The sequence below is a fragment of the Propithecus coquereli genome, unplaced genomic scaffold (genome assembly GCF_000956105.1).
Source record: "Propithecus coquereli isolate 6110/MARCELLA unplaced genomic scaffold, Pcoq_1.0 Scaffold122, whole genome shotgun sequence".
NCBI classification, from domain to species: Eukaryota; Metazoa; Chordata; class Mammalia; order Primates; family Indriidae; genus Propithecus; species Propithecus coquereli.
This window is the reverse complement of record NW_012136303.1, coordinates 1487353-1509941: the sequence shown is the minus strand read 5'-3', so window position 1 is coordinate 1509941 and position 22589 is coordinate 1487353. Positions and strand designations below refer to the sequence as shown.

The window sequence follows — 22589 nt, the reverse complement described above, 5'->3', positions numbered from 1 at the left end:
GGCAACAATGGTTTTTTTTTTACTTTATTAAAATGTACATTGTCACTAAAGGAAGCATGAACAGTAGAGAAAAGTCAAAGCAGCAAAGCAAATCACCCACAGAGCCGCCACCTAGGAACCGGCCACGGGGCCGTCTGGGTGTAGCTCCTCAGTCTTTCTCATCTTCTTGCTGGAGGCCGGGGTCCCACGCCAGCACGGTCGCACCGCGCTGACTCACCTTGGCAGCCTTTTCCTTCCTTACCTTTCATGTCCACCTGGTTTTCAAATCGGTCTAGCGACAGAGTGACACAGCGCACCAGCATGTTGGAGTCCACCAGGGAGCTGTTAATCTGCTTCAGGAACACCTGGAACTGCAGCAGAGAGTGAGCTCACGGGGGCCGCGGGCTGCAGGCCTGAGACAGCTATGGCCCAGGGCAGGCAGTCACTCTGAGGGGCACTGATGATCTCCCCCAGCCCTGCTGCTTTGCAGTAGGAAGATGGAGACTCAGACAGGCTGAGTGAACTGCCCTCACCGTCCAGCTACCAAGCAAAACCACCAGGAGCTCAGCCCACATCTTCTCACACTCTGTCCAGTGGTTTTACTTGGAAGAGTGCTGGACTCCTCTAATTTTTACTTCAACTAGTCTGAGTTAGGTTTCTGTCATGCACACCCCTGCAAGCCTAAAATGCCAGGCTCAGTCCCTGCCTCCAGGGGCTCCCACCACGGCACCCACCACACAGCATCGTGGCAGCTGCACGCCCCGCCCAGCCTCACTCCCTGCTCACAAGCAGCTCAGGTTTTCATCCCTGTATTCCTAGGGTCTAGCACAGTGCCCGGCACACAGTAGGTGCTAATGAATGTTGGCTGACTGCCCACTGACTCCCCAGTATTCTCTAATTTAAAACCTGCACCTCAAGACTGGCAGACCAGGACTCCACGGTAACTTTTAGACAATCCAGCACACTCCATGGAGTCCAGGTTAACTTTACCTTTGCATCAGTGTTGATATATTTATTGAATCTCTTGAATGCATCAACATTGAACTTCATCAGCTCCCCTAGGAGGTCGAAGTAACTCTGAAGCACATCCCTTGACTTGCACTCGCTGTCCACAATGCAGTACAGGATGTGCTGGGGGTGAGGAGGGGACAGGGTGAAGGTGTGAATGTGGCTGCTCCCCACTTGCCTCCCACCAGGGCCTGGCACGGAGTCGGATCACACATTTGATCTGAGCAAGCATCCAGGTGGATGGAACCCGCCACTCTCTCTAGATTCTTGTCTGAGGAAACGGATGGCTCTAAGGACAGGGCTAGGCCCCACTAACCTCGCCAGGAAGGGAAGCAGGCTGGGTGCACAGCGCAATCTCTCTTACTTGCTCAGGGCTCAGAGCTGAAGCCTCTGACCCGCTCTGTGGTCACCAAGATGCCCGAGGCTCTCCAGGCCTACCAGTGGCCACTGCCCATGCACTGAAGCCATTTGAGTACAGGAAGGACACAGTTTAAGGGCAAATGACACATTCTGACCCTATGGTTTGCCTTTGTGTTTATGAATAAAATTGTTTAAAGTTTACACCAAAGTCAATTTTTATCAAGAACATAAAGCCAATTTAACTCCTTGAAAAAGTTTTCTACGACAGTTAAACTGTTTCTAATATTTTTCATTTTCTTGAAGTTACATTGATTTGGATCAATTCTTTCCCATATAGATTTTATAATGATTCATGGGTTAGTTTCTTGTCCATATCACATTTTTTTAAAAAATCAATGAATACTTCGGTCATTTTGCTCCCCACTTTTGTAAATTTTGCTTTTTCTGAAGGCCATTATTCAATAAAGGAAAATTAACTTTTAGTCAGTATCAAAATATCCTCAGGGTCAAAAGGCCTTGCTGGGTAACTCTAGATTCTGCCCCCCCCCACCCTGGCCCCCATACAGCCACTCCCTAAGCCCCTCAGTCACCCCTTAAGCACACGGGGAACCCACAGTTGGAAACTGCAGGGCCACCACAGGGCAATCTGCACCGGCACTGAAACATCCCAAGATGTGGTCTGCTCCTGATGGCTGTTTAGGGCTCAGGACAGGACAGCTGCGCATGGGGTTGCGGGGAGATGGACACCAACACCCTGGCTCCTCCGGGCCGTACCTCCAGAAGGCCTCGCTTCAGCAGGAACATCTGGTCTGCATAGGAGGTGGTCCCTCGGAGGAAACTTTCCACAGCTCGGGCTTGCCAAAACCTACAACCCAAATGTCGATCCCTGGCCGAGTGGCTAAGGCTGCCTTCTTCTGGCCCATGTTCAATTCCCCAAGGGGTTGGGAGATGTTTGCTGCCTTTTCATTTACTCCACAGACATTTCCTGTATGTCTGCCAAGCATTGGGCCTCATCCTAGGCATTGGGGACACAGCAGTGAGCAAGAGAATCCCCAGCCTCATGGAGTTGACAGCTCAATGGGGAACAGATGCCTGTTTGGCTCTGTCTGAAAGGGGATGTGTGGCAGAGCAGGTGGCATCTAGGGTCAAAGGGTTGGCTCCAGAGAGTCCCATGTGAAAACACTCAAGGCTGTGTCCTTTCAGAAGAATTCTTCATGGAACTGAGGGGCTAGGAACTTGTGAAAGAAGATGACATATGTGTGGACAGGCCACTGAGCTCACATGTGATGGGATGGCCTAGAGAAGAGGTGGCTGATGTTGACTGAGTGGCCCAGAGGGTGGAAGTAACGAGGGCTCACGTGGGCACGGAGCCTCTTGACAGCTCCCACCGGCCCTGGTAGAATTCCTCCTGTGTACAGCCTTCAAGACTGATCCCAGGGGAGTCTGAGGAACTCTGAGAAGGCCTCCCCGTCCACGCCTACCCCGCCAGCCCCCAACAGGGGAAGGGCTTTCCTTTGCTCCCACAGCTCCTGGGGCTCCATTCCTTTCCACAGGCATTGAAACAGGTTTCTGTCCATGCGTATTTCCCACAACCCCAGGGAATTCCACGTGGGCAGGTCCTGTACCCCAGTTCTCTTCCACCTGCCCAGTGCCGGCACAGAACAGGTGCTGGTGAATGCCGGGTCCCTGGCACCCAGCGGCGGCTCACACGTACCTGCCAAGTCAACACGAAGGATAGGTGGCAGTCAAACCACTTCTCCCCAGCAGTGACTGCACCTCAGAGGTGGACACTGGGGACTAAAGGAGGTATTTCTAACCACTTGAGAAACACTTAGCTCCTCAGAAGTGGCAGGTACCTGTCCCCAGACCCACCTGAAAGATGACTCGGCTGGCTCCTTCTTCATGACCTGCAGCAGCCGGGTTAATAAGCCTCTCTTCCCATCACACACCAAACTCCTGAAATAAAAAGACAGGGACAGATCTGAGAGGCTGACAGGAGCCTTGGGGCTGGGTCACTCAGTTGGCTTAGGTGGGTGAAAAACCATGGGGACATTTCCAAGTCTGCAGGATGCCTTCCCGCTCCACCTGGGTCCAGACCCGCCAGACCCTGCAGTCACAGAACCGAACAGTCCAGTGCACTCCCGCTGCCTCTCAGGCCAGAAACACCCAGGGTCAGACAGGGCTCAGGACTGCTAGGGGGAGACTGTTTATACCAAAAGTGGGTTTGAAATAAGTCATGGCAGTCTGCCAGAGGGGGCAAAGTCTGTGCCAACAGGGTGGGGCCCAGGGTACTCCCTGCCCAAGGTTCAGTTCCAGCTGGGCCTTGGGCAAGTACCCGAGCCTCCAGGCCTCAGCTCCCTGGTCCATGAAGCAAAGGCAGTAGGTGAGGAAATGACTCAGGTCCCACCAGCGGGGAGGAAGACAGCCAAGCAGGCAGGGCTCTGGGCCCTTAAACCCCCTGCTCAAACAGAGCAGCTCTACTTTTGTCCACTATAGACATCAAGGCAGGACCGTGTATAATTTCATTCGAAGGAAGAGTTCTGCTGCCTTAAAAAAAAACAAAACAAAAAGGTTGGGAAAGTATGACTCCTGTTGCTGGATAAAGTCCACCCTATTCTGACTCCCGTGAGCCTGTCACCTCATTGTCCTGCTCCAGAAGACGAGGCAAACACAGCCCAGGTAACTGTACTTAACTATTGGCACAGGGTGAGGGGCTTGCATGCCTGCCTTGCTTGGCTACAGCTGCCACCAGGCAAGAAAGGGCACACCAGCAAAAGTGCTGTGTGCACGTGACAAGGGGAGGGGGGCAGAGCACAGATGACTTGTGGCAGGTGATGTCTCTGAGCCTCTGCTCCCTCTTCTGTCAAGTGGAGGTGATGATGGCACTTCCCTCCCAGGGCTGCTATGACATGCAACAAGAAAATGTAGGTGACGTGAGCACAGTGTCTGGCACACAGAAGCCCTCGGGACATTACAGCTACACGTGAGTGAGAAAGGACAGGTACACACACCTGCGTGCACCCATCTGGGAGCCCCGGGCACCGGGGTAGCCAGGGTGGGCTGTGGGTCAAAGCCGCACCCCACCGCGCTCACCTGTCGGTGTTGAGGACGGCTTCCACCTCGGGGATGTTGGCCTTCAGAGAGATGGCGCTGAGTTCGTTCAGCTCCTGGTTGTTGAGCAGCAGGTACTTGTTCCTGAAAAAAACGGGTTGCAGGAGATAAAGGATAAGAAGTGGGGCTGCCAGGCCAGCACTGGGCTAGTGCAGTGAGTCTCTTGCCCATTTCCTGCGGAAAGAGAGAATCTGAGAAGCCACCAGGCACCTTCCCCTGTACCTCTCACCTGAGCCATCATCTGCAGGAGAAAACTCCCAGGCTATGGAATCTCTCCCTGCCCCAAGCCCCATCCCCCTGCCTGCCACGTTCACTAATGAGGCGCCTTCCCTGGGCATCTCCAGGCTTTCCTTTGGCCAACTGAACGTTTCTATCTGCTGTCTCCGAGGCACCTGCCCTCAACATGTCCAGTCATACTCACAGTTCCTCTCAAGCCTGGCCCTGCTGCTGCAGTGCCACCAGCTGCCACAGTCACAAAAGCAGAGGCCTGGTCAGCTGTGACACTCCCTCCCCCACTTGCCATCTAGGTTTTCCACTGCTGGGTCCTGTGCTCCCAGGTCACCAGCTCCCTAAATAGTCTCCCATAGGAACCGAGTCCTCACACAGCACCCAGAATGATCTTCACAAACAGGACTCTGATCCCGTAACTCAGGTTGACAATGATTCCACAGCTTCCCACTGCTTTTAGAACACAGATGCTGCTTGTTTTTTTAATTGAGACAGAGTCTTGTTCTGTCAACCCAGGCTAGAGGGCAGCAGCAACATCATAGCTCACTGTAACCTCAAATTCTTGGGCTCAAGCAATCCTGCCTCAGTCTACCAAGCGGCTGGAACTATAGGCGCAAGCCACCACACCTGGCTAATTTTTTCTATTTTTTTTTTTTTAGTAAAGACGGGGTCTCACTCTTGCTCAGGCTGGTCTCGAACTGCTGAGCTCAAGCAGTCCTTCTGTCTCTGCCCCTTGGAGTGCTAGGATTACAGGCGTGAACCACCACAACCAGCCCTTGACTTACGAGGACTTCATGTCCCAATAAACCTGTTAGGTCGAAAATATAGTTTAAATTGAACAGGTGTTTAATACACCTAACCTAATGAACATTCTACTTAGCCTAGCCTACCTTGAACATGCCTGAAACACTTACATTAGCCTACAGTCCGGCAAAATCATCTGGCAAACAGTACACCACAGGGCTGTCTGTCCTTGTAATGACAACTGAGTGGCTGACCAGGAGCTGCAGCTCATTGGCCAGCACTGCAAGACAGTATCATACTGCATATCACTAGCCCAGGTACACATCGAAATTCAAAATTCTACTTTTGCACCACCGTCAAGTTGAAAAATCACAAGTCAAACCATCATAAGTCAGGGAGCGTTAATATGGACAATCCAGGTCTGTGAACATATGCCCTGAGCCGAGCCCACATCACCCCATTATCTGGCCATACTGGCTTTCCCTCCTTCAGGGCCTACAACACTCACCCTCTCACGCTGCCTGTCTACCCAACTTACTCCAACTTACCCTTCAGGCCTCAGCTGACAAGTCGCTCCTGTAGGGGAGAGTTCCTGAGCACCCTCTGGCCAGTTCTGGACCCTGTCAAATGTCTTCTCAAACCCCACGCTAATATCCTCTAACAGACTCTGCTCCTTCCCTCCTCAGTGCCATCTCCATTTGTCACCATTCGCTCAGTGTGGAATCCTCTGATGCATGGCTGTCCCCATACCATGCTGTGCCCTTCCTGAGAGTGAGGACCATGGTGATTTTCATCATCACTGTATCCCCAAGGCCTGGTCCATAGAAATGCTCAGATTTAACAGTCTGATGAAAGTTAGGGACCCACCTCCTCAGGAAAAAAAGTATACTTCCATGACCTATTGGTGCTATTTCCCAGAAAGTTCACATACTTCTGGGAGCCTTTCTACCGCTTTTTGCCAGGGAACCTCTCAAAGAGGATGGTCACGCATGATAGAGAGGGAAGTTGGAAAGTAGAGGCCCCTGGGGCAACATTTGTCCTCAGGCACATTTTGTTAGCTCATACGATGTTTTAAGAGAATTTAAACTGACATTTAAAAATCAGGACCTTTCACATTAATCTTTTTAAGACAGAGTCTCGCTCTGTTGCCCGGGCTAGAGTGCCGTGGCGTCAGCCTAGCTCACAGCAACCTCAAACTCCTGGGCTCAAGCGATCCTTCTGCCTCAGCCTCCTGAGTAGCTGGGACTACAGGCATGCGCCACTATGCCCGGCTAGTTTTTTCTATATATATATTTTAATTGTCCAGCTAATTTCTTTCTATTTTTAGTAGAGACGGGGTCTTGCTCTTGCTCAGGCTGGTCTTGAACTCCTGAGCTCAAACGATCCGCCTGCCTATGCCTCCCAGAGTGCTAGGATTACAGGTGTGAGCCACCATGCCCGGCCCTTTCACATAAATCTTAATTTCTGGTTTTCCCTGGGAGAAAAAAAGCAGAAGCTACTTAACAGTGGGCCCAGTTTCCTGCACGCCCGCAGCTTGGTGGAGCTGAGCAGTGGTGGCCTGGGCCTGCCGTTCTGGCTCACTAAGGTCCCTTCCCTAGCAATTCGTTTCCCCGGTGCCAATGCCAAGTGTTAGCTGGTCACCCCTCCCCTGCGCAGCTTTCCTCATGGCGGACAATGTATACTTTCCTGTACATTCTTCACTGAAGGCTGAAAAATAAAAAATGAGAGGGCAGAGTGTATTCCACAAAAAAAAAAAAAAATAAGGGAGAGAGCTCATCTCCCGGGGAGGTGAAGAATCCCTGTCTGTGCGGTAAGTACTCAGCCGGCCTTGCCTGAGGTTCCTGCCGGGCCCTGGGAATAGCCAAGCCTCCACTCCTGCTTCCAAGGATGGCAGACAGATGTGGCGATTCCAGGGGTAATAAGGGGCCAATCACCCTGTGCCGACTTCCCACGGTGGCTGTGAGGGCTGGGGAAAAGCTTGGCACAGTGCCGGGCACAAAGGAAGGGCCGGACAAACAGCAGCTCCTATTGCAGTGTCATGAAGTGCAGTCACACATGCTAACACTGAGGGGACAGTGGGCTTTCAGCAGCTCCAGGTCCTCCTCTTGGGCTGAGGTCAGTGACCAGACAAGGAAAGACAGGCCTTTGGGTGACAGCCCAACAACTCTCCTTGCAGGGACGTGCTTGTACTTACTCGTGGTGGTCGCTGAAGCTCTGGAGAAGCCTCAAAAACTGTATCTTCAAGGTGATGTCCTAAAATACACGTGTATCCTCAATGTTAAATCACAGTACCAACGTTCCCATATAAAACAAGGCAGACTCTCTGGAGATAGTCTGCTTCTCTGTCCTCATGCACAATGAGGACTTTTATTTAGTTAGAAATCCATTTGTTGACTTCCACATTCTGGCCAACAACAGATTAAGCTAATGTGGACCCTTCCTGCTAAAAATACCCAAGCATACTAGATAAAAAATCATCGAAATTCTTTCAAATGTGAAGCTAAGTTTATAGGAAAGAAAGGGAAGTATGCAGGAATGAGAAACGAAGAAAGGACTGAGTAGGGGAGCACTGAGCCTAGAAGCTGACGCTCGGAGCTGTGGCTGTGTGGAGCAGTGGAAATGAGACTTGGTCACACCAGGGCGTGGGTTGTAATGCCCTGCAGAACCTGACAGAGCCTTGGGCCTGCATATGCCTGGTGAAAGAAGGGTTCGAAAGACCCAATCTACTGGCCCAGGGAACTGGCTTCAAGAAGTCTGGCTTCCCTAGGGCACTGCTGGCAGCTGGAGGGGAGTCTCCCAGAAGCAGAAACCCTGGGCTCACACTACCAGAGCATCAGGGCCAAGACATTAAACATGGAAACTAGCCCTGGGACACCTGTACCCTTGAAGTACTCGCCAGACAAAAGCAAAAGTGCCCTGTAGAAGTGCTTCACAGGCTAAGGCTACACAGGTGCCTAAAAAGAAAACAAGCCCCACTAAAGGTGGCCTCTCCATAAACATCACAAAACACGAGGCGACACTCTACCCTAAGTGTCTGAAGTCCCAAACACAAGCATTAGTACCCATGAGCAAATGAAAGAGACCATAAGAAAGTATGTTACAAATGATTGAAGAAATAACATACAACAGAAAGAAGACGTCAACATAATGAACAAAGACCAAGAAATTTTTCAACAGAGCCAGATAGAATGTCTAGAAATGCAAAATATATTCACTTGAAATTAAAAACGCAAATGGAGCTGGGTGCGGTGCCCTATGTTTGTAATCTCAGCTACTTGGGAGGCTGAGGCAAAAACTCAGATGGATGGACTGAAAGGCAAATCTGATAAGGTCAGAGAAGATGGAAAGACGAAGGCAAGGCACTGAGGAAAGTGCCTAGAACGCAGCACGGAGACCAGGGGCCCTGGTGCTTTCCTGCTCATGCTGGTGGGCGGGTCTGACAGGCCAGGGAGGCCGGCGGGCACAGGAATATTTTCCTCCTTTGGCAAGAAAAAATAAGCTCAGAGATTCAGTGACTTATTCAAGCTCTCCCAACAGGCTGAGTGGCACCAGGCCTTCTGACGCCAGGTTCAGAGCTCTCTCTAGGGCACTGAGAGAGACACAAGGTAGAGGCAAGTCCTTGGCCTCAAAAAACTGAAGCATCCCAAAGTGCTCTTTTGATGCAGACCCTCGGTGGTGTGTGGTTCTAGGAGGCAAATCTAGTATCAGTGGTTGTAAATTACAAAGGGATAGAACACCAAATAAGGAAAAAAACTTGCTGCTAGCTAATGGAATGGGTAGCCCTGCCTATAGGGAAGCAAGATCGCCATCCCAGAGTTGTACAAGGGGAGTGTATAACTTTTTTTTTTTTTTTTTAAGAGACATGGTGTTGCTCGGACACCCAGGCTAACGTACAGTGGTGTGACCATAGCTCAAACTATGTAGTCTCAAACTCCTGGGCTCTAACAATCCTTCCGCCTCAGCCTCCCAAGTAGCTGGGACTACAGGTGCATACCACCACACCTGGCTGATTTTTAAATTTTCTTTTGTAGACGGGGTAATCTTTTTTTTTTTTTGAGACAGAGTCTGGCTCTGTTGCCCGGGCTAGAGTGCTGTGGCGTCAGCCTAGCTCACAGCAACCTCAAACTCCTGGGCTCAAGCGATCCTCCTGCCTCAGCCTCCCGGGTAGCTGGGACTACAGGCATGCGCCACTATGCCCGGCTAATTTTTTCTATATATTTTTAGTTGTCCTGCTAATTTCTTTCTATTTTTAGTAGAGATGGGGTCTCACTCTTGCTCAGGCTGGTCTCGAACTCCTGAGCTCAAACGATCCTCCCGCCTCGGCCTCCCAGAGAGCTAGGATTACAGGCGTGAGCCATTGCACCCGGCAGAGAAGGGGTAATCTTATAAAACAGGATTTTTGCATAGGGAGTTTAGCATAGGGTTGGCTCGGACCCTCCCCCAAGGTAGCTTCCAATTACGGATTGTAAAATGTGACTTTTAGTTTCTGCTCTACTCTCAAAGAACAAGAGGTCAAAGGGTCAGCAACAGGTCTTGAAACAACTACTCCTAGCAAGTCAAGCCCCATCTGTCCCCAGGTTCTTTTGCTTACCGGGCTACAGTCACAATTCTGGTTGTGACCGTGGAGAACAAGGGCAGATGCTGAGTGCTTCCTCCAAATCAGCTTGTCAAACAAATTATTGAGCCCAGGGATCAGCTTGAACTCTGCAATCATTCTGTGAACCTGGATGGGGAAGGAAGGGAAAGGCATTGAGACAAAAGTGCCTGGAAGATCTAGCAAAGCCTTGTGCTCAGCACGTACAACAACAATCTTTGGGACGGAGAAAGCAACAGTTGATACGGAGTGTTGAGGCTTAAAGAAAACAACCATACATACCCTATGCCCCACTAAACACAAATATATTTTTTAACTTTGCTCATTAATGCTCGCAAAAATCCTGCAAGTCATAATGTACAGTAGGTCCTATCTTAGGAGCATGAGTTTTAGATTCAGATAGCCCGGGGTTAGACTCCTAGCTCCATCATGTGCAAACTTTGTAACCTTAAGCAAGTTTCTTAAGGTTTGTTTCCTCATTACATCATTAACATGAAAATATACCTCATGCTTTACACAAGGATAAATTTCAACTGGAAGCAAGATGCAATTATTAAAAGCTGAAACTTTAAGATCTCCTAGAAAAATCTATGCAAAGACTTTAAAAAAATTATCTAAGCTGTTAAAGCCTTTCTGAAAGATTATACGAAGCCTAGAAGCTAAAAAAGAACATTTTTCATTTTGCCAAACAAACCTTTTAAAACTGAGCATGGCAAAACTCACAATTAGCAAAGTCACAAGTCATATATGACAAATGGAGAACATATATGGGCAACTCATGCCACAGGCAAAGAGCTAATTTCCCCTATGGGGAGCCCTACACACATCTCTGAAACAAAAAGATCAACCTTACAGAAAAAAAAAGGACAAAGACTATAGAAAGTGAAACAGAAAAGGCTCTTAAATATATGAAAATAGCTCAACCTCACTTATGACATTAAGAAAAAGTCAAATCCCAACCAATTTTTCACTTTTTTCGATTGGCAAAGACGGCAAAGTTTTATAGTACCGTGTTGGTGAGTGACCTGGCCCCAAGCACGTCACACACGCCGGTGGGAGGGCATCCGGGTGCTACAGGGAGGACACTTCCACGGTATCTCCAAAAATGACAAATCCACATTTTCTCTGACCAGAAATTCTACTTTTAGGAATTTATTCTCAGAGAGACCCATATAAATACTAAATGGCATACATTTATAATACTACTCAAAGCAGCATTATTTGTAATATCAAAAAATAGACATAACCTACACTTCCATCATTTGGGATTAGTTATATAAATTATAGTACATTCACTCAAAGGGATACAAGGCACCAGTAAAAAAAAAAAAAAAAAAAAATCTTTTACATGTAGTGAATTGAATAATCATTAAGATATAATAAGAAAATGTATACATGTTATATTACTGATTATATAAAAAAGAAGAATATATTTGCTTTTATAAGCATAAAATGTCTCTAGAAGAATACACTAATAACTGGTAAAATTAGTTGCTTCATGTAAGAATGTTGAGAATCAGAGGAGAGAGAGGCTTCACTGACACTAATTTACTAATATATCTTTTAAAACAGAACTATGGGGCCGGGCACAGTGGCTCACACCTGTAATCTCGGCACTCTGGGAGGCCGAGGCGGGAGGTTTGCTTGAGGCCAGGAGTTCAAGACCTGCCTGGGCAATATAGTGAGACCCTGTCTCTACAAAAGAAAATTAAAAAATCAGCTGGGCATGGTGGTGTGCACCTGTAGTCCCAGCTACTTGGAAGGCTGAGGCAGGAGGATTGCTAGAGCCCAGGAGTGTAAGGCTGCAGTGAGCTATGCTCACGCCACTGTACTCTAGGCTGGGTGTCAGAGCAAGACCATGTCTCTTTAAAAAAAAAAAAAACAAAACAAAAAGGCTGAAAGGGGAATTATTTACTTATTAAAAGTGTTTTATATAACATAAAACCAAACTATTACTACCCCTTCTCAGGACTGCTGTAATGGTAAAGTCATAAAACATATGTAAAGCCCTGAGCACAGCACCAATGCTCACTTATCACCATTTTAAAAGAGGGAAGAGAAGTTCAGCAACACCAGCCTGGGCAAAGTCACTGGTAGAAACATCACCTAACTCCAGTGCTCTGATCCTAAGTCTGCCCCTACCAGCCTACCACAGGCATGCATTTGTCTTGGGAGACCAGAACCTGACAAAGACATCCTCTGCAGCCTCCATGCCCACAGACTTCTTCTTTGGACACAAGTCATAGCCTCTGGCTAGCATTAGACACATATGCAGCCCAGAATCTGTTAGATCAAGGACTAACACAAAACGATGTCTGCTCCACTGCTCAGCCCTTTACTAAAACCCAGCCTGGGTCTACCTTGCCCTGCTTTACTGAGCTGGGGAGAGGGGTTGATATCTATGGCGGTCACCAAGCTGTGTGCCTTCCGGTCTTACTCCAAAGAACCTAAGCCAGGCCCAGGTCACAGTTAGAAAAAGATGAAACCATTACAACGGCCCTGAAAGGTCATCTAGTCCAACGGCCTCACTGCACAGACTAGAAACCCAGGCTCGAAGAGAGCGGGGGTGAGTTACACAGCTGGGAAAGGGGGGGCCTTCTGAGGCAGACTCGGACCAGACTTTGGGTCTCCTAAATCCAGGCCAGTGCTTAGGTTTGAGGTTTCTGCTATGCTATCTTCCTTTTCTCTTGAAAATACCAGCTTCTTTACCTGTAGGACAAATTTTACTTGTCAAATGCATGATTCCTACTCTCAGGTCCAGCCCCTTTGTCTGTTCTAGAGTGGGATGGAGGCGAAGCAGGCAAGACGGCAGAACGTGGTACCACTCTGCCTGGGGGGCAGTGGACAGGAGCTCAGGCTCTGGAGGCAGGCAGCCCTGGGCTCACAAGCGAGCTCTGTGATACTGGGCAATGTTCTTCTTTGAGCCTGAGTCCCCTGACAGAAAAGGGAGGGGGGATAATGGAGCTGTTAAAAGGGCTCAGTGAAGTAATGAGGAAGCATCCCAGGGCATGCTGGGAAAAAAAAAAAAAAGAGCGACTGCTTTATCGATTATCTTCATGAGCACCAGAGGGATGAAACTTACAGCGCTTAGGGAGCCTTTCCAGTCTTGAGATTTCAATTTGGCTAAGACTAGTCAGAGAACGTGGCCTAACTGCACACTAACAAGGCCGCTGCAAGGAGGAAGCCTTTTGTGAGGCCTGGCCAAGGAAACCCTTCCCCTTGCTCCCCGGTCTAGGCAGGGTGTATGAATCCACGTCCTCACAGTGCCTGGCACATAGTAGGAACTCAGTAGCTGTTGACTGTGCAAATGAGAATGTACCGGTAAGACATTGGTTCTCGGTGGGGCAGGATTCCAAGGCCACTGAAGGTTCATTCCCAAGGAAGCAGCACCGTAATCCCACAGATTAACTAAAGACCACAATGTCTCATAGCAACTTGGCAAGAGGAAGGCTCAGGGAACAAGGAACTGTTGTGAGGGGACAGAAAGAGGAGGCAGGGCAGCAGAGTCCAAATCCTGGCTCTGCCCAGGCCAGGCCAGTGAGAGCACGGCCCATTCTGTACCCTGGTTTTCTCAAGCATCAGGTACAGGGAAGGGGTCACCACCTGTTGTATAACTTACCAAATACCTGAAAATTCAAATATGAATAACTGTGAAATTACCTCTAAAAGCATCTCAACACGTGGAAGCTGTCCCTACTGCTTTTTTTTTTTTTTAATAACAAACATGTTCCACATTGAAGGAAGGGATGTCAGCGTGGGACCTCACCTAGTGTCTTGGTTTTAAATACCAACGATTTGCTGAGGACTCTCAAAGTGACACCTCCAGCCCTGAGCCTGCCCCTCTACTCTTTATTACCAGTCTTGAGCATCTCAATAAATGGCAAATCCATTCCCCTACATGCTTAGGCCAAAAACCTTGGGAGTCACCCTTAACTCCTCTCTCTCTTATGTCTACAGTCAAATCATCAGCACATCTCATCTGCTCTACTTTCAGGATGTATCCTGAATGCAACCACCTCCCACCACTCCCACTACCACATGCCAGTCCTAGCTACTATGATCTCTTGGCTCCATGACGAGGGCCCCTAATGGTCTCCACACTCCCATCCTTGTTCTCCAGACTTTCAGACAGAAGCCAGAGAGATGACTTCCCACTTCGCTGAGAGTAAAAATCAAAGTCTTTAAAATGGCCTCGGACAGCTAGATGGGAGGCCCTGCGAGCCCTCAGCCCTCCTCTCCTCACTGCTTGGTCCAGTCCACCCCGCCCAGCCTCATCACTACTCTACCCTAACACCAGGCACACTCCCACCACAGGGGCACTGCTCCCTCTACCTGGAGGGCTGCCTCAGATCGCAGCACATCTAGCTCCCTCACTTTCTTCGGGATATTTTCATGCCAAATATCATCTTTTCAGTGAGTCTTTTCCTGGCTCTTTGTAAAACTGTTCATTTGTAAAATGGGGATAACTGCACCTCTGTCATCCACAGGAGTTGTGACAGTCCAGTGTGACTCGGGAGGACTGCTAAGCTCCCAGCCTGTCCTCCCTGGAAGTCCCTCCTCCCACCATGCCTGCTTTCCTCCCTAGGACAGTAACATAGTCAGCAGGAGGGGCCACCTCTCACCAGTCTTGAGGAGTGCTATCCTCTTTCTCCCACTGCAGGTTAGGGGACAATGCTCCTCCCTCCTGCAACTGTTGCACAGTTCAAGGAACCCCAGCACATCTAGATTTGCCGAGCTTTTGAAAGTGGACGCAGCTCTGGGCACTGCCCTACCGCCCTAAGTCTGCATCAGACTGGCAACTCCTCCTGCACGTCCGCACAGCCAGTCTCGCCAGGCATCAGCTCTTTTGTTCTTCACATCACTGAGGCAGGCTGCCTGCTCCTCCCGTGCACCACCGCTGTCTAGAAACGCTGGTCACAGAAGGGGAGAGTGCAAAGACTCAGCTCTGGAATCAGCCTGGTTTCCTTATGCGTAAAACAGGAAAAAGGAAACCCACCCCTATACTTTGCTGGGCTAGAATGTGAGCCATTCTGAGAGAAGGCCCAATGGAGCACACGGCAGCTTTGCTCCTGGCTCCCCCCGTCCTGAGACATTGGAGAGGGGCCCACCTGGTTTCGCTGACGCCCCATCAGCAGCACGCAGAGGACATAGAGCACTTCCAGTTTATACATGATCTCGTGCATAATCTTCATTGACTGGGGCAGCTGGGTCCTAGTTGAAGTGTGAGGCAGACCATTCTCTTCCGAAGCCCCTGGAGGAGGGAACACGATGGAGGCTGACACAGCAGCCACCGGAAGAGAAGTTTGAGTTACGGCTTGTGAGGAAACGTATTTCTGCCCATCAAACCTGTTGTCAACAGACTTGAGGTAACAGTGCCATCAGGCTGGGCCCTGAGCCTGCGACAGAACTCTCAAAGCGGTAAAACTCCTTCCAAACCCCCAGGAGCCAGGCAAGCTTAGAAACCAACTTCAACATAAAGTAAAACTGTTCTGACACAGCCAATACAGTAACATAATCCGTGCCCTCCCCGCTTATTCCTGTCTCCTGCCGCCAACCAGCCCCCAGGGAGTGCCCAGACAGATGTCTGACAGCAAATTGTGTGGAACTCTCTCCAGGTCACAACTGACTCTGATTACCTGATCATCCTGCCTAGATTCTGTGAGGGGACACTGTTGAAAGCCTGAGAGGGATCCTTTTTGAAGAATTTTTCTCCGGTTTTCAAAGAAGAACCTAAAGTTTTCTAAGGTTCAACTTCTAAAGCAGACTGGGTGTCACGATTGACACTAGTGATGCAGACGAATGCAGTATCTGTTAGCAGATTTTCGTCTTACCCAGTCTCATTATTACCAACAGCAGCAGGTAAGTAACATTCATGGGACACTTGACGTGTGTCAGGCATCGTACTTTGAGCTTTATGTAACCCATCTCCTTTATCACCCAGTTAATGAAAAAGTCCCTGTGGGCCATTCAGGCCACAGTAAAGTGTGCTCCTGGGAAGGCGGGAGAGCAAAGCAATGATGACTGAGGGCTCTGGAATGAAGACTTGCTGGCTGTGTGACCCTGGGCAAGTCACCTATCACTAGGCCTCAGACTGCTCTCTGCTACTGCAGTGGATGGCCAGGGTTACAGGTCACTGAGAATACTGAATGGGACACAAGGAAAGCCCAGCACTTGATACTTAGGATGCCTCGATCACTACTAGGTCCCTATTATTTTAAGAGGGCACTGGTCAGAATCAGGAGAGGCTGATTCTGGTGACCTTAGGAGAGTGACTTCTCCTCAAGTTTCCTCATCTTTGAGGTGGAAGCATGAATCAGTAGCTGTAAGGTCCTCTCAAGCTCCTACTGGAACTGTTTACCTGGAGGCCTTCTGCAAAGAATAGAACTATGTGGTACAGAGGAGTGGTTATGAGATACATGCAGGTAAGGCCTGCCCAGAAGACACGGTGATTTCTGTAGGGTATCATGACATAAGAACCTAACTTATTCCACCCTACAGACTTGGAACTATCTTTTTCCAGTCATGTCATATCACTAATATAAAATCACAACCCTGAAAGAAGACAAGCGGCCGAATGAAGTGTGACAGAAAGGTGGCGTGGCACAGTGGTTAAGAGCACAGACCCTGAAGCCAGACTGTTAGGTTGGAAGGCCATTCACTAGCTGAGTGACCTTGGGTAAATTAGTTGACTTCTCTGTGCTTCGGTATCCATCCTCATCTGTAAGGCAGTGATAATGACAATAGTACCTATGTCTCAATGTTGTGAGGATTAGAGGAATATACAGAACAATGCCCAGCACATGTAAACAACATGTATGTTAAACAGAAGTAAAAAACTAAGTTTTTCTGCTATAATGCATGCTTGCTACTTGGTTTTCTTCTTTTTAATCTGCAAGTTCTTAATGGCAACTAAAGTGGCAGTGGGTAAAGACTTAGGAAAAACTTACTGGGGAAAATCTAATTAAGAAAATTCTATCTATTCACATATTTTCCTGCACCTTGGGAGAAAAAATATAATTACTTAATTTCCACATTGGGACTCCTTGGCCTAGCTCCCAGAACAGTTAAGAGTCAACTGATTTGTGGAGCGAATTGGAAGAACTATGATGCAGAATCCCACCTCTGCCATCCACTTGCTGTGTGACCACCCGTACCTCGGTGTCCTCAGCACCTAGCTCACGGGGCCTCTAGGGAGGACGGTAGGAGGGGATATCTACAGAAGGGGCAGGTGCAGGGTGTGGCACACAAGCCCTCTCAGTAATGAGCATCTGTGGAGAAGGAGACACAGGCAGTTCGACTCTTCCCCAAGTCACTGCCAACTTTTGGTGTCTGGCTTGCACAGGCCTGACAAACTCTCTGGGATAAATATTTTCAAGAAATATCCAAAGCAATGCCCAGAGCTTAGCAACAAGGTCATTCCTAAGGATGAGGATGTGAAAACTAGCTCAAGAGGCCCGTGCTTCCCTCCACGTCTCTTCAGCTCTACGTTAACTGATGAGTGTGGTCACCACTCTCTGTCTGCCTGCACTGCACTCTGCTTTCTGGGGCTGGGTCCGTACTCATTCTTCTGTTAAAAAACAGCTTTGAGCTACAATTCACACACCAGGCAACTCACCCATTTAATCACGGAAAGGCAGCGGTTTTTAGTTTATTTACAGAGTTGTGCAGCCATCACCCCCAAAAGAAACCTTGTACTCGTTGGCAGTCATTCCCTACTTCTTACCAAACCCCTCAGCCCTAGGCAACCACTAAACTACTCTCTGTCTCTATGGAACTGCCTATTCAGGACACTTCACATAAATGAGCTTATAGAATACATGGCCTTTGAGGCTGTTTCTTTCACCTAGTACGATGTTTTCGGGGTTTCTCCATGTTGTAGCCTGTATTGGCATTTCATTTTTAATTGCTAAATAATATTCTATTGTATCAATATACCACATTCTGTTTATTCATTAATCACCTGATGGACATTTGGGTTGTTTCCATATTATGGCTAATATGAATATGCCACAACGAACATTCATGAACAAGTTTTTGTGTAAACTATACATTTTCACTTCTCTTGGGTATATACCTAAGGAGTAGAATTTCTAGGCCATATGGTAACTTTTGAGGAACTGCCAGACTATTTTCCAAAGTGGCTGCACCATTTCACATGCCCACTAACAGTGAATAAGGGTTCTGATTTCTCCACATCCTTGCCAACACTTGTTATTATCTGTCTTTTCAATGATAACCATTCTACTGAGTATGAAGTGGTATATCTCATTGTGGTTTTGATTTGCATTTCCCTGACAGCTAATGATGCTGAGCATCTTTCATGTCCTTATTGAAGATTTGTATCTTCTTCAGAGAAATGTCTATTCAGACCCTTTGCCCATATTTGAAATGGGTTGTTTCCTTTTTTTTTTTATTTCAGCATATTATGGGGGTACAGATGTTTAGGTTACACATGTTGCCCTTGCCCCCCCTCCCCCGCTAAGTCCGAGTTTCAAATATGTCCATCCTTCAGGTGGTGCGCATGGGTTGTTTCCTTTTATTATCAAGCTATAGGCATTCTTTATATTTTCTAGATACAAGTCCCTTAGTAGTTACACGGCTTGCAAAAACGTCTGCCCCTCCCACCGCCAAAAAGTTTTCCCATTCTGTGGGTTCCCTTTTAACTTTCTTGCTGATGTTTTCTGAAGCACAAAAGGTTTTAATTTTGAAAAAGCCTAATTTAACTATTATTAATTTGACTGCTTGTGCTTTAGATGTCACGTCTATGAAACCATTGTCAAATCCAAGGTCATGATTTATCCTTAGGTTTTCTTCTAAGGGTTTTAGAGGTTTAGCTCTTACATTTAAGTCTTTGATCCTTTTGAGTTAATTTTTGTATATGATATAAGGTAGGAGATCTAATTCTTTCTTTTGCATGTGAATATCCAATGGTCCCAGCACCATTTGTTGAAAACACTATTGTTTCCCCAACTCAATGGTCTTGGTACCCACTGAAAATCAACTAATCATATGCATGAGCGTTTATTTCTGAATTCTCAATAACATTCCATTGATCTATATGTCTGTCTTACCTTAGGCCAGTAGCACAGTATCTTGATTATTGTAGCTTTATATTATAGAGTTTTCAAATCGGGGAGTGTGTTTTCAAGATCATCTTTGCTATTCTGCATCCCTTGCATTTCCATATGAATTTTAGGATCAGTTAGTCCATTTCTGCAAAGTCAGCTGGGATTTTCAATAGGGACTGTGTTGAATCTGCAGATTGGTCTGCAGATCAAGATGGGGAACATTACTGTCTTAATATTAATCTTTCAATTCAAGGACATAGGATGGCTGTATATTTATTTAGGTCTTCTTTAATTTCTTTCAATGATGTTTTGTAATTTTCAGAGTATTATACAATTCTTGTTCCATTTATTCCTAAGTATTTTGATCTTTTTGGTGCTACTATAAATGAAATTGTAATTTCATTTTTGGTTTGTTGATTGCTACCATTTATTTACTTTAAAGCCAGTCAAATTTAGGATTGAGGGGTTGTATACCAACTTTAGTGACACTAACTTTAATAAGTTCCAATAACCCACTATCATCAGAGCAGCATACGATTTTTAAATATTAATCTTGTATCCTGAAACTTTTAACTCATTTATTAGTTTAGTGGTTTTTTAGTGGATTCCTTAGGTTTCTCTATATACAAGATCATGTCGTCTGTGAATAGAGATAGTTTTACTTCTTCCTTTCTAATCTGGATGCCTTTCATTTTTTTGCCTAAGCACACTAGCTAGAACCTCCAGTACAATGCTGAATAGAAGTGGCAAGAGCATACATACTTGTCTTGTTCCTGGTCTTAGTGCTGGGAAGCTTTCATTTTTTTGCTGTCAGGTACAATGTCAGCTGTTTTTTTTTTTGGTAGATACCCCCCGCCTCTTTTTTTTTTTTTTTTAAGACAGAGTCTCACTCTGTTGCCCTGGCTAGGCTACAGTGGCATCATCATAGCTCACTGTAACCTCAAACTTCTGGGCTCAAGAGATCCTCCTGCCTCAGACTCTTAAGTAGCTGGTACTCCAGGCGCATGCCACCACACCCAGTTAATTTTTCTATTTTTTATAGAGACAAGGTCTCAAACTCCTGGCCTCAAGTAATCCTCCCGACTCAGCCTCCCAGAGTGCTGGGATTATAGGTGTGAGCCACTAATGCCCGGCCTGTAGATGCCCTTTAACAGGTTGAGGAAGTTTGCTTCTATGCCAAGTTTGGTGAGTGTTTTTATTATGAAGGAGTGTTGGATTTTGTCAAATGCTTTTTCTTCATCTAGTGAAATGATCACATGGTTTTTGTCCTACATTCTATTGCTATGGTGTATTACATAAATTGATTTTCATATGTTAAACCAACCTTGCATAAATCCCATTTGGTCATGGTGATTAATCCTCCTTATATGTTGCCATATTCAGTTTGCTAGTATTTTGTTGAGGATTTCTGCATCTATATTCATAAGAGATACTGGTCTGTAATTTTCTTTTCCTGTGGAGTCTTTGTCTGGTTTTGGTATCAAGGTAATACTGACCTCATAGAATGAGCTGGGAAGTATTCCCTCCTCTTATATTTTATAGAGGAGTCTAGAAAGATTTGGTATTAATTCTTTAAACATTTGGTAGAATTCACCAGTGGAGCCATGTGGGCCAGGGCTTTTCTTTGTGGGTAGTTTCATTATTAATTTAATCTCATCACTTGTTATAAGTCCACTCAGATTTTCTATTTCTTCTTGAGTCAGTTGCAGTAGTTTGCGTCTTTCTTGCAATTTGTCCTTTTCATCTAGGTTATCTAATTTATTGGCATACATTGTTTATAGTATTCCCTTAGAGTCCTTTTTATCATCTTTGTAAGGTTCCTTGTAATGTATCTTCTTTCATTCCTGCTTTTAGTAATCTAAGCCTTCTCTCTTTTTTGGTCAGTGTGGCTAAAAGTTTGTCAGTTTTGTTGATCTTTTCAAACAACTGACTACGGTTTTATGGATTTTCTCTGTTGTTTTTCTATTCTCTATTTCACCAATTTCCACTCTAATCCTAGTATTTCCTTCCATCTGCTTGCTTTGAGATTAGTTTGTTCTTTTTCCAGTGACGTAACGTAGAAGTTTAGGTGACTTAGACTTTTTAAAATATAAGCATTTACAGCTATAAATTTCCAAGCATGCTTTAGCTGCATCCAGTAAGTTTTGTATATTGTGTCTTCATTTTCATTTGTCTCAAAATATTTTCTAATTTCCTTTGTGATCTACTGTTTGACCCATAGGTTATTTAGAAGTTCACTGCTTAATTTCCACATATTTATGAATTTCTCAAATTTCTGTTTTTAATTTCTAATTTCACTCCATTGTGATTGGAGGACATACTTTGTACAGCTTCAAACCTTTTAAATTTACTGAGGCTTTTTTTTTTTTTACAGCCTCATATATGGTCTATCATAGAGAATGTTCCATGTGCACTTGAGAAAAATGTGTATTCTGCAGTTGTTGGCTAGAGTGTTCTACAGTTGTCTGTTAGTACCTGATGGTGTATAGTGTTACTCCAGTCTTCTGTTTCCCTGTTGATCTTCTGCTTAGTTCTATCCATTATTAAAAGTGGTACATCAAGGTCTCCAACTACTATTGTTGAATTATTACTCCCACCAGATCTGTTAGTTTTTGCTTCATATATATTTTTGGCTCTGCTGTTGGATACATATATATTCGCAACTGTTAGAACTTCTTGACAGATTCACCCTTTTATTATTACAAAATGTGGCTACTTGTCTCTGATAATGGTTTTATTTTAAAGTCTCTAAGTATAGCCACTCCACCTTCCTTGTGGATGCTGTCTGTATGATACATCTTTTTCCATCCTTCACTTTCAACCTATTTCTACCTTTGAATTGAAAGTGTGTCTCATGTAGGCCTCATATGACTGGATCTTGTTTTATTATCCAATATGACAATCTGTCTTTTGAATGACTCATGAATTTCATTCACATTTTATGTTACTATTAAGTTGTATTTACTTTTGCCGTTTCATTTTTTATTTTCTATGTTTCATATGGTTTTCTTTTTTTAAGACTGCTTTGATGAATTATGTGGGTTTTTTGTTCTTCTGTTTCTCATTTAATGTTTACTTTGCATTAAGTATTTTCTAGTATACCATTTTAATTCTTTTAATAATTTCTTCACTATATATTTTTAAGTTACTTTCTCAGTAGTTGCTCTAAGGCGTTTACCACATACAGGTTGACAGAATCTTTTTCAGATTTATATGAACTAAATTCCAGAGCTCCTATGGAGAGCTCTATTCCCTCTTCTCCTTCTTTGCACTATAACTGTTATGCATGTCATATCTACATGTTAAAAACCCAATAATACATTGCTGTAATTATTACTTTATATAATTTTATGTCTGTTAAAGAAACTGAGAAAAGAAATACCAAGTATATATTTACGGAGTTTGTTATATTTACCATTTCGGTTCTCTTCATTGATTCCTGTGGATGCAATTTACAATCTGGTGTCATTTCCTTACTCCAATACAACTGTGGTCCC

At 46.0% G+C, this 22589-nt stretch overlaps 1 protein-coding gene across 1 annotated transcript in view; it reads right to left on the bottom strand.

The window, feature by feature from the left end:
• Positions 1 to 22589, bottom strand: part of TRPC4AP (transient receptor potential cation channel, subfamily C, member 4 associated protein) — a 112582-nt gene that overhangs the window by 3129 nt on the left and 86864 nt on the right. The window contains exons 8-15 of the mRNA XM_012665710.1: positions 15133 to 15357; positions 10022 to 10153; positions 7625 to 7683; positions 4441 to 4542; positions 3220 to 3303; positions 2122 to 2212; positions 970 to 1110; positions 242 to 350 (exon numbers count right to left, since the gene is read on the bottom strand). Coding sequence (XP_012521164.1) covers positions 242 to 350; positions 970 to 1110; positions 2122 to 2212; positions 3220 to 3303; positions 4441 to 4542; positions 7625 to 7683; positions 10022 to 10153; positions 15133 to 15357 — 943 coding nt within the window. The remainder of the gene's footprint in view (positions 1 to 241; positions 351 to 969; positions 1111 to 2121; positions 2213 to 3219; positions 3304 to 4440; positions 4543 to 7624; positions 7684 to 10021; positions 10154 to 15132; positions 15358 to 22589) is intronic.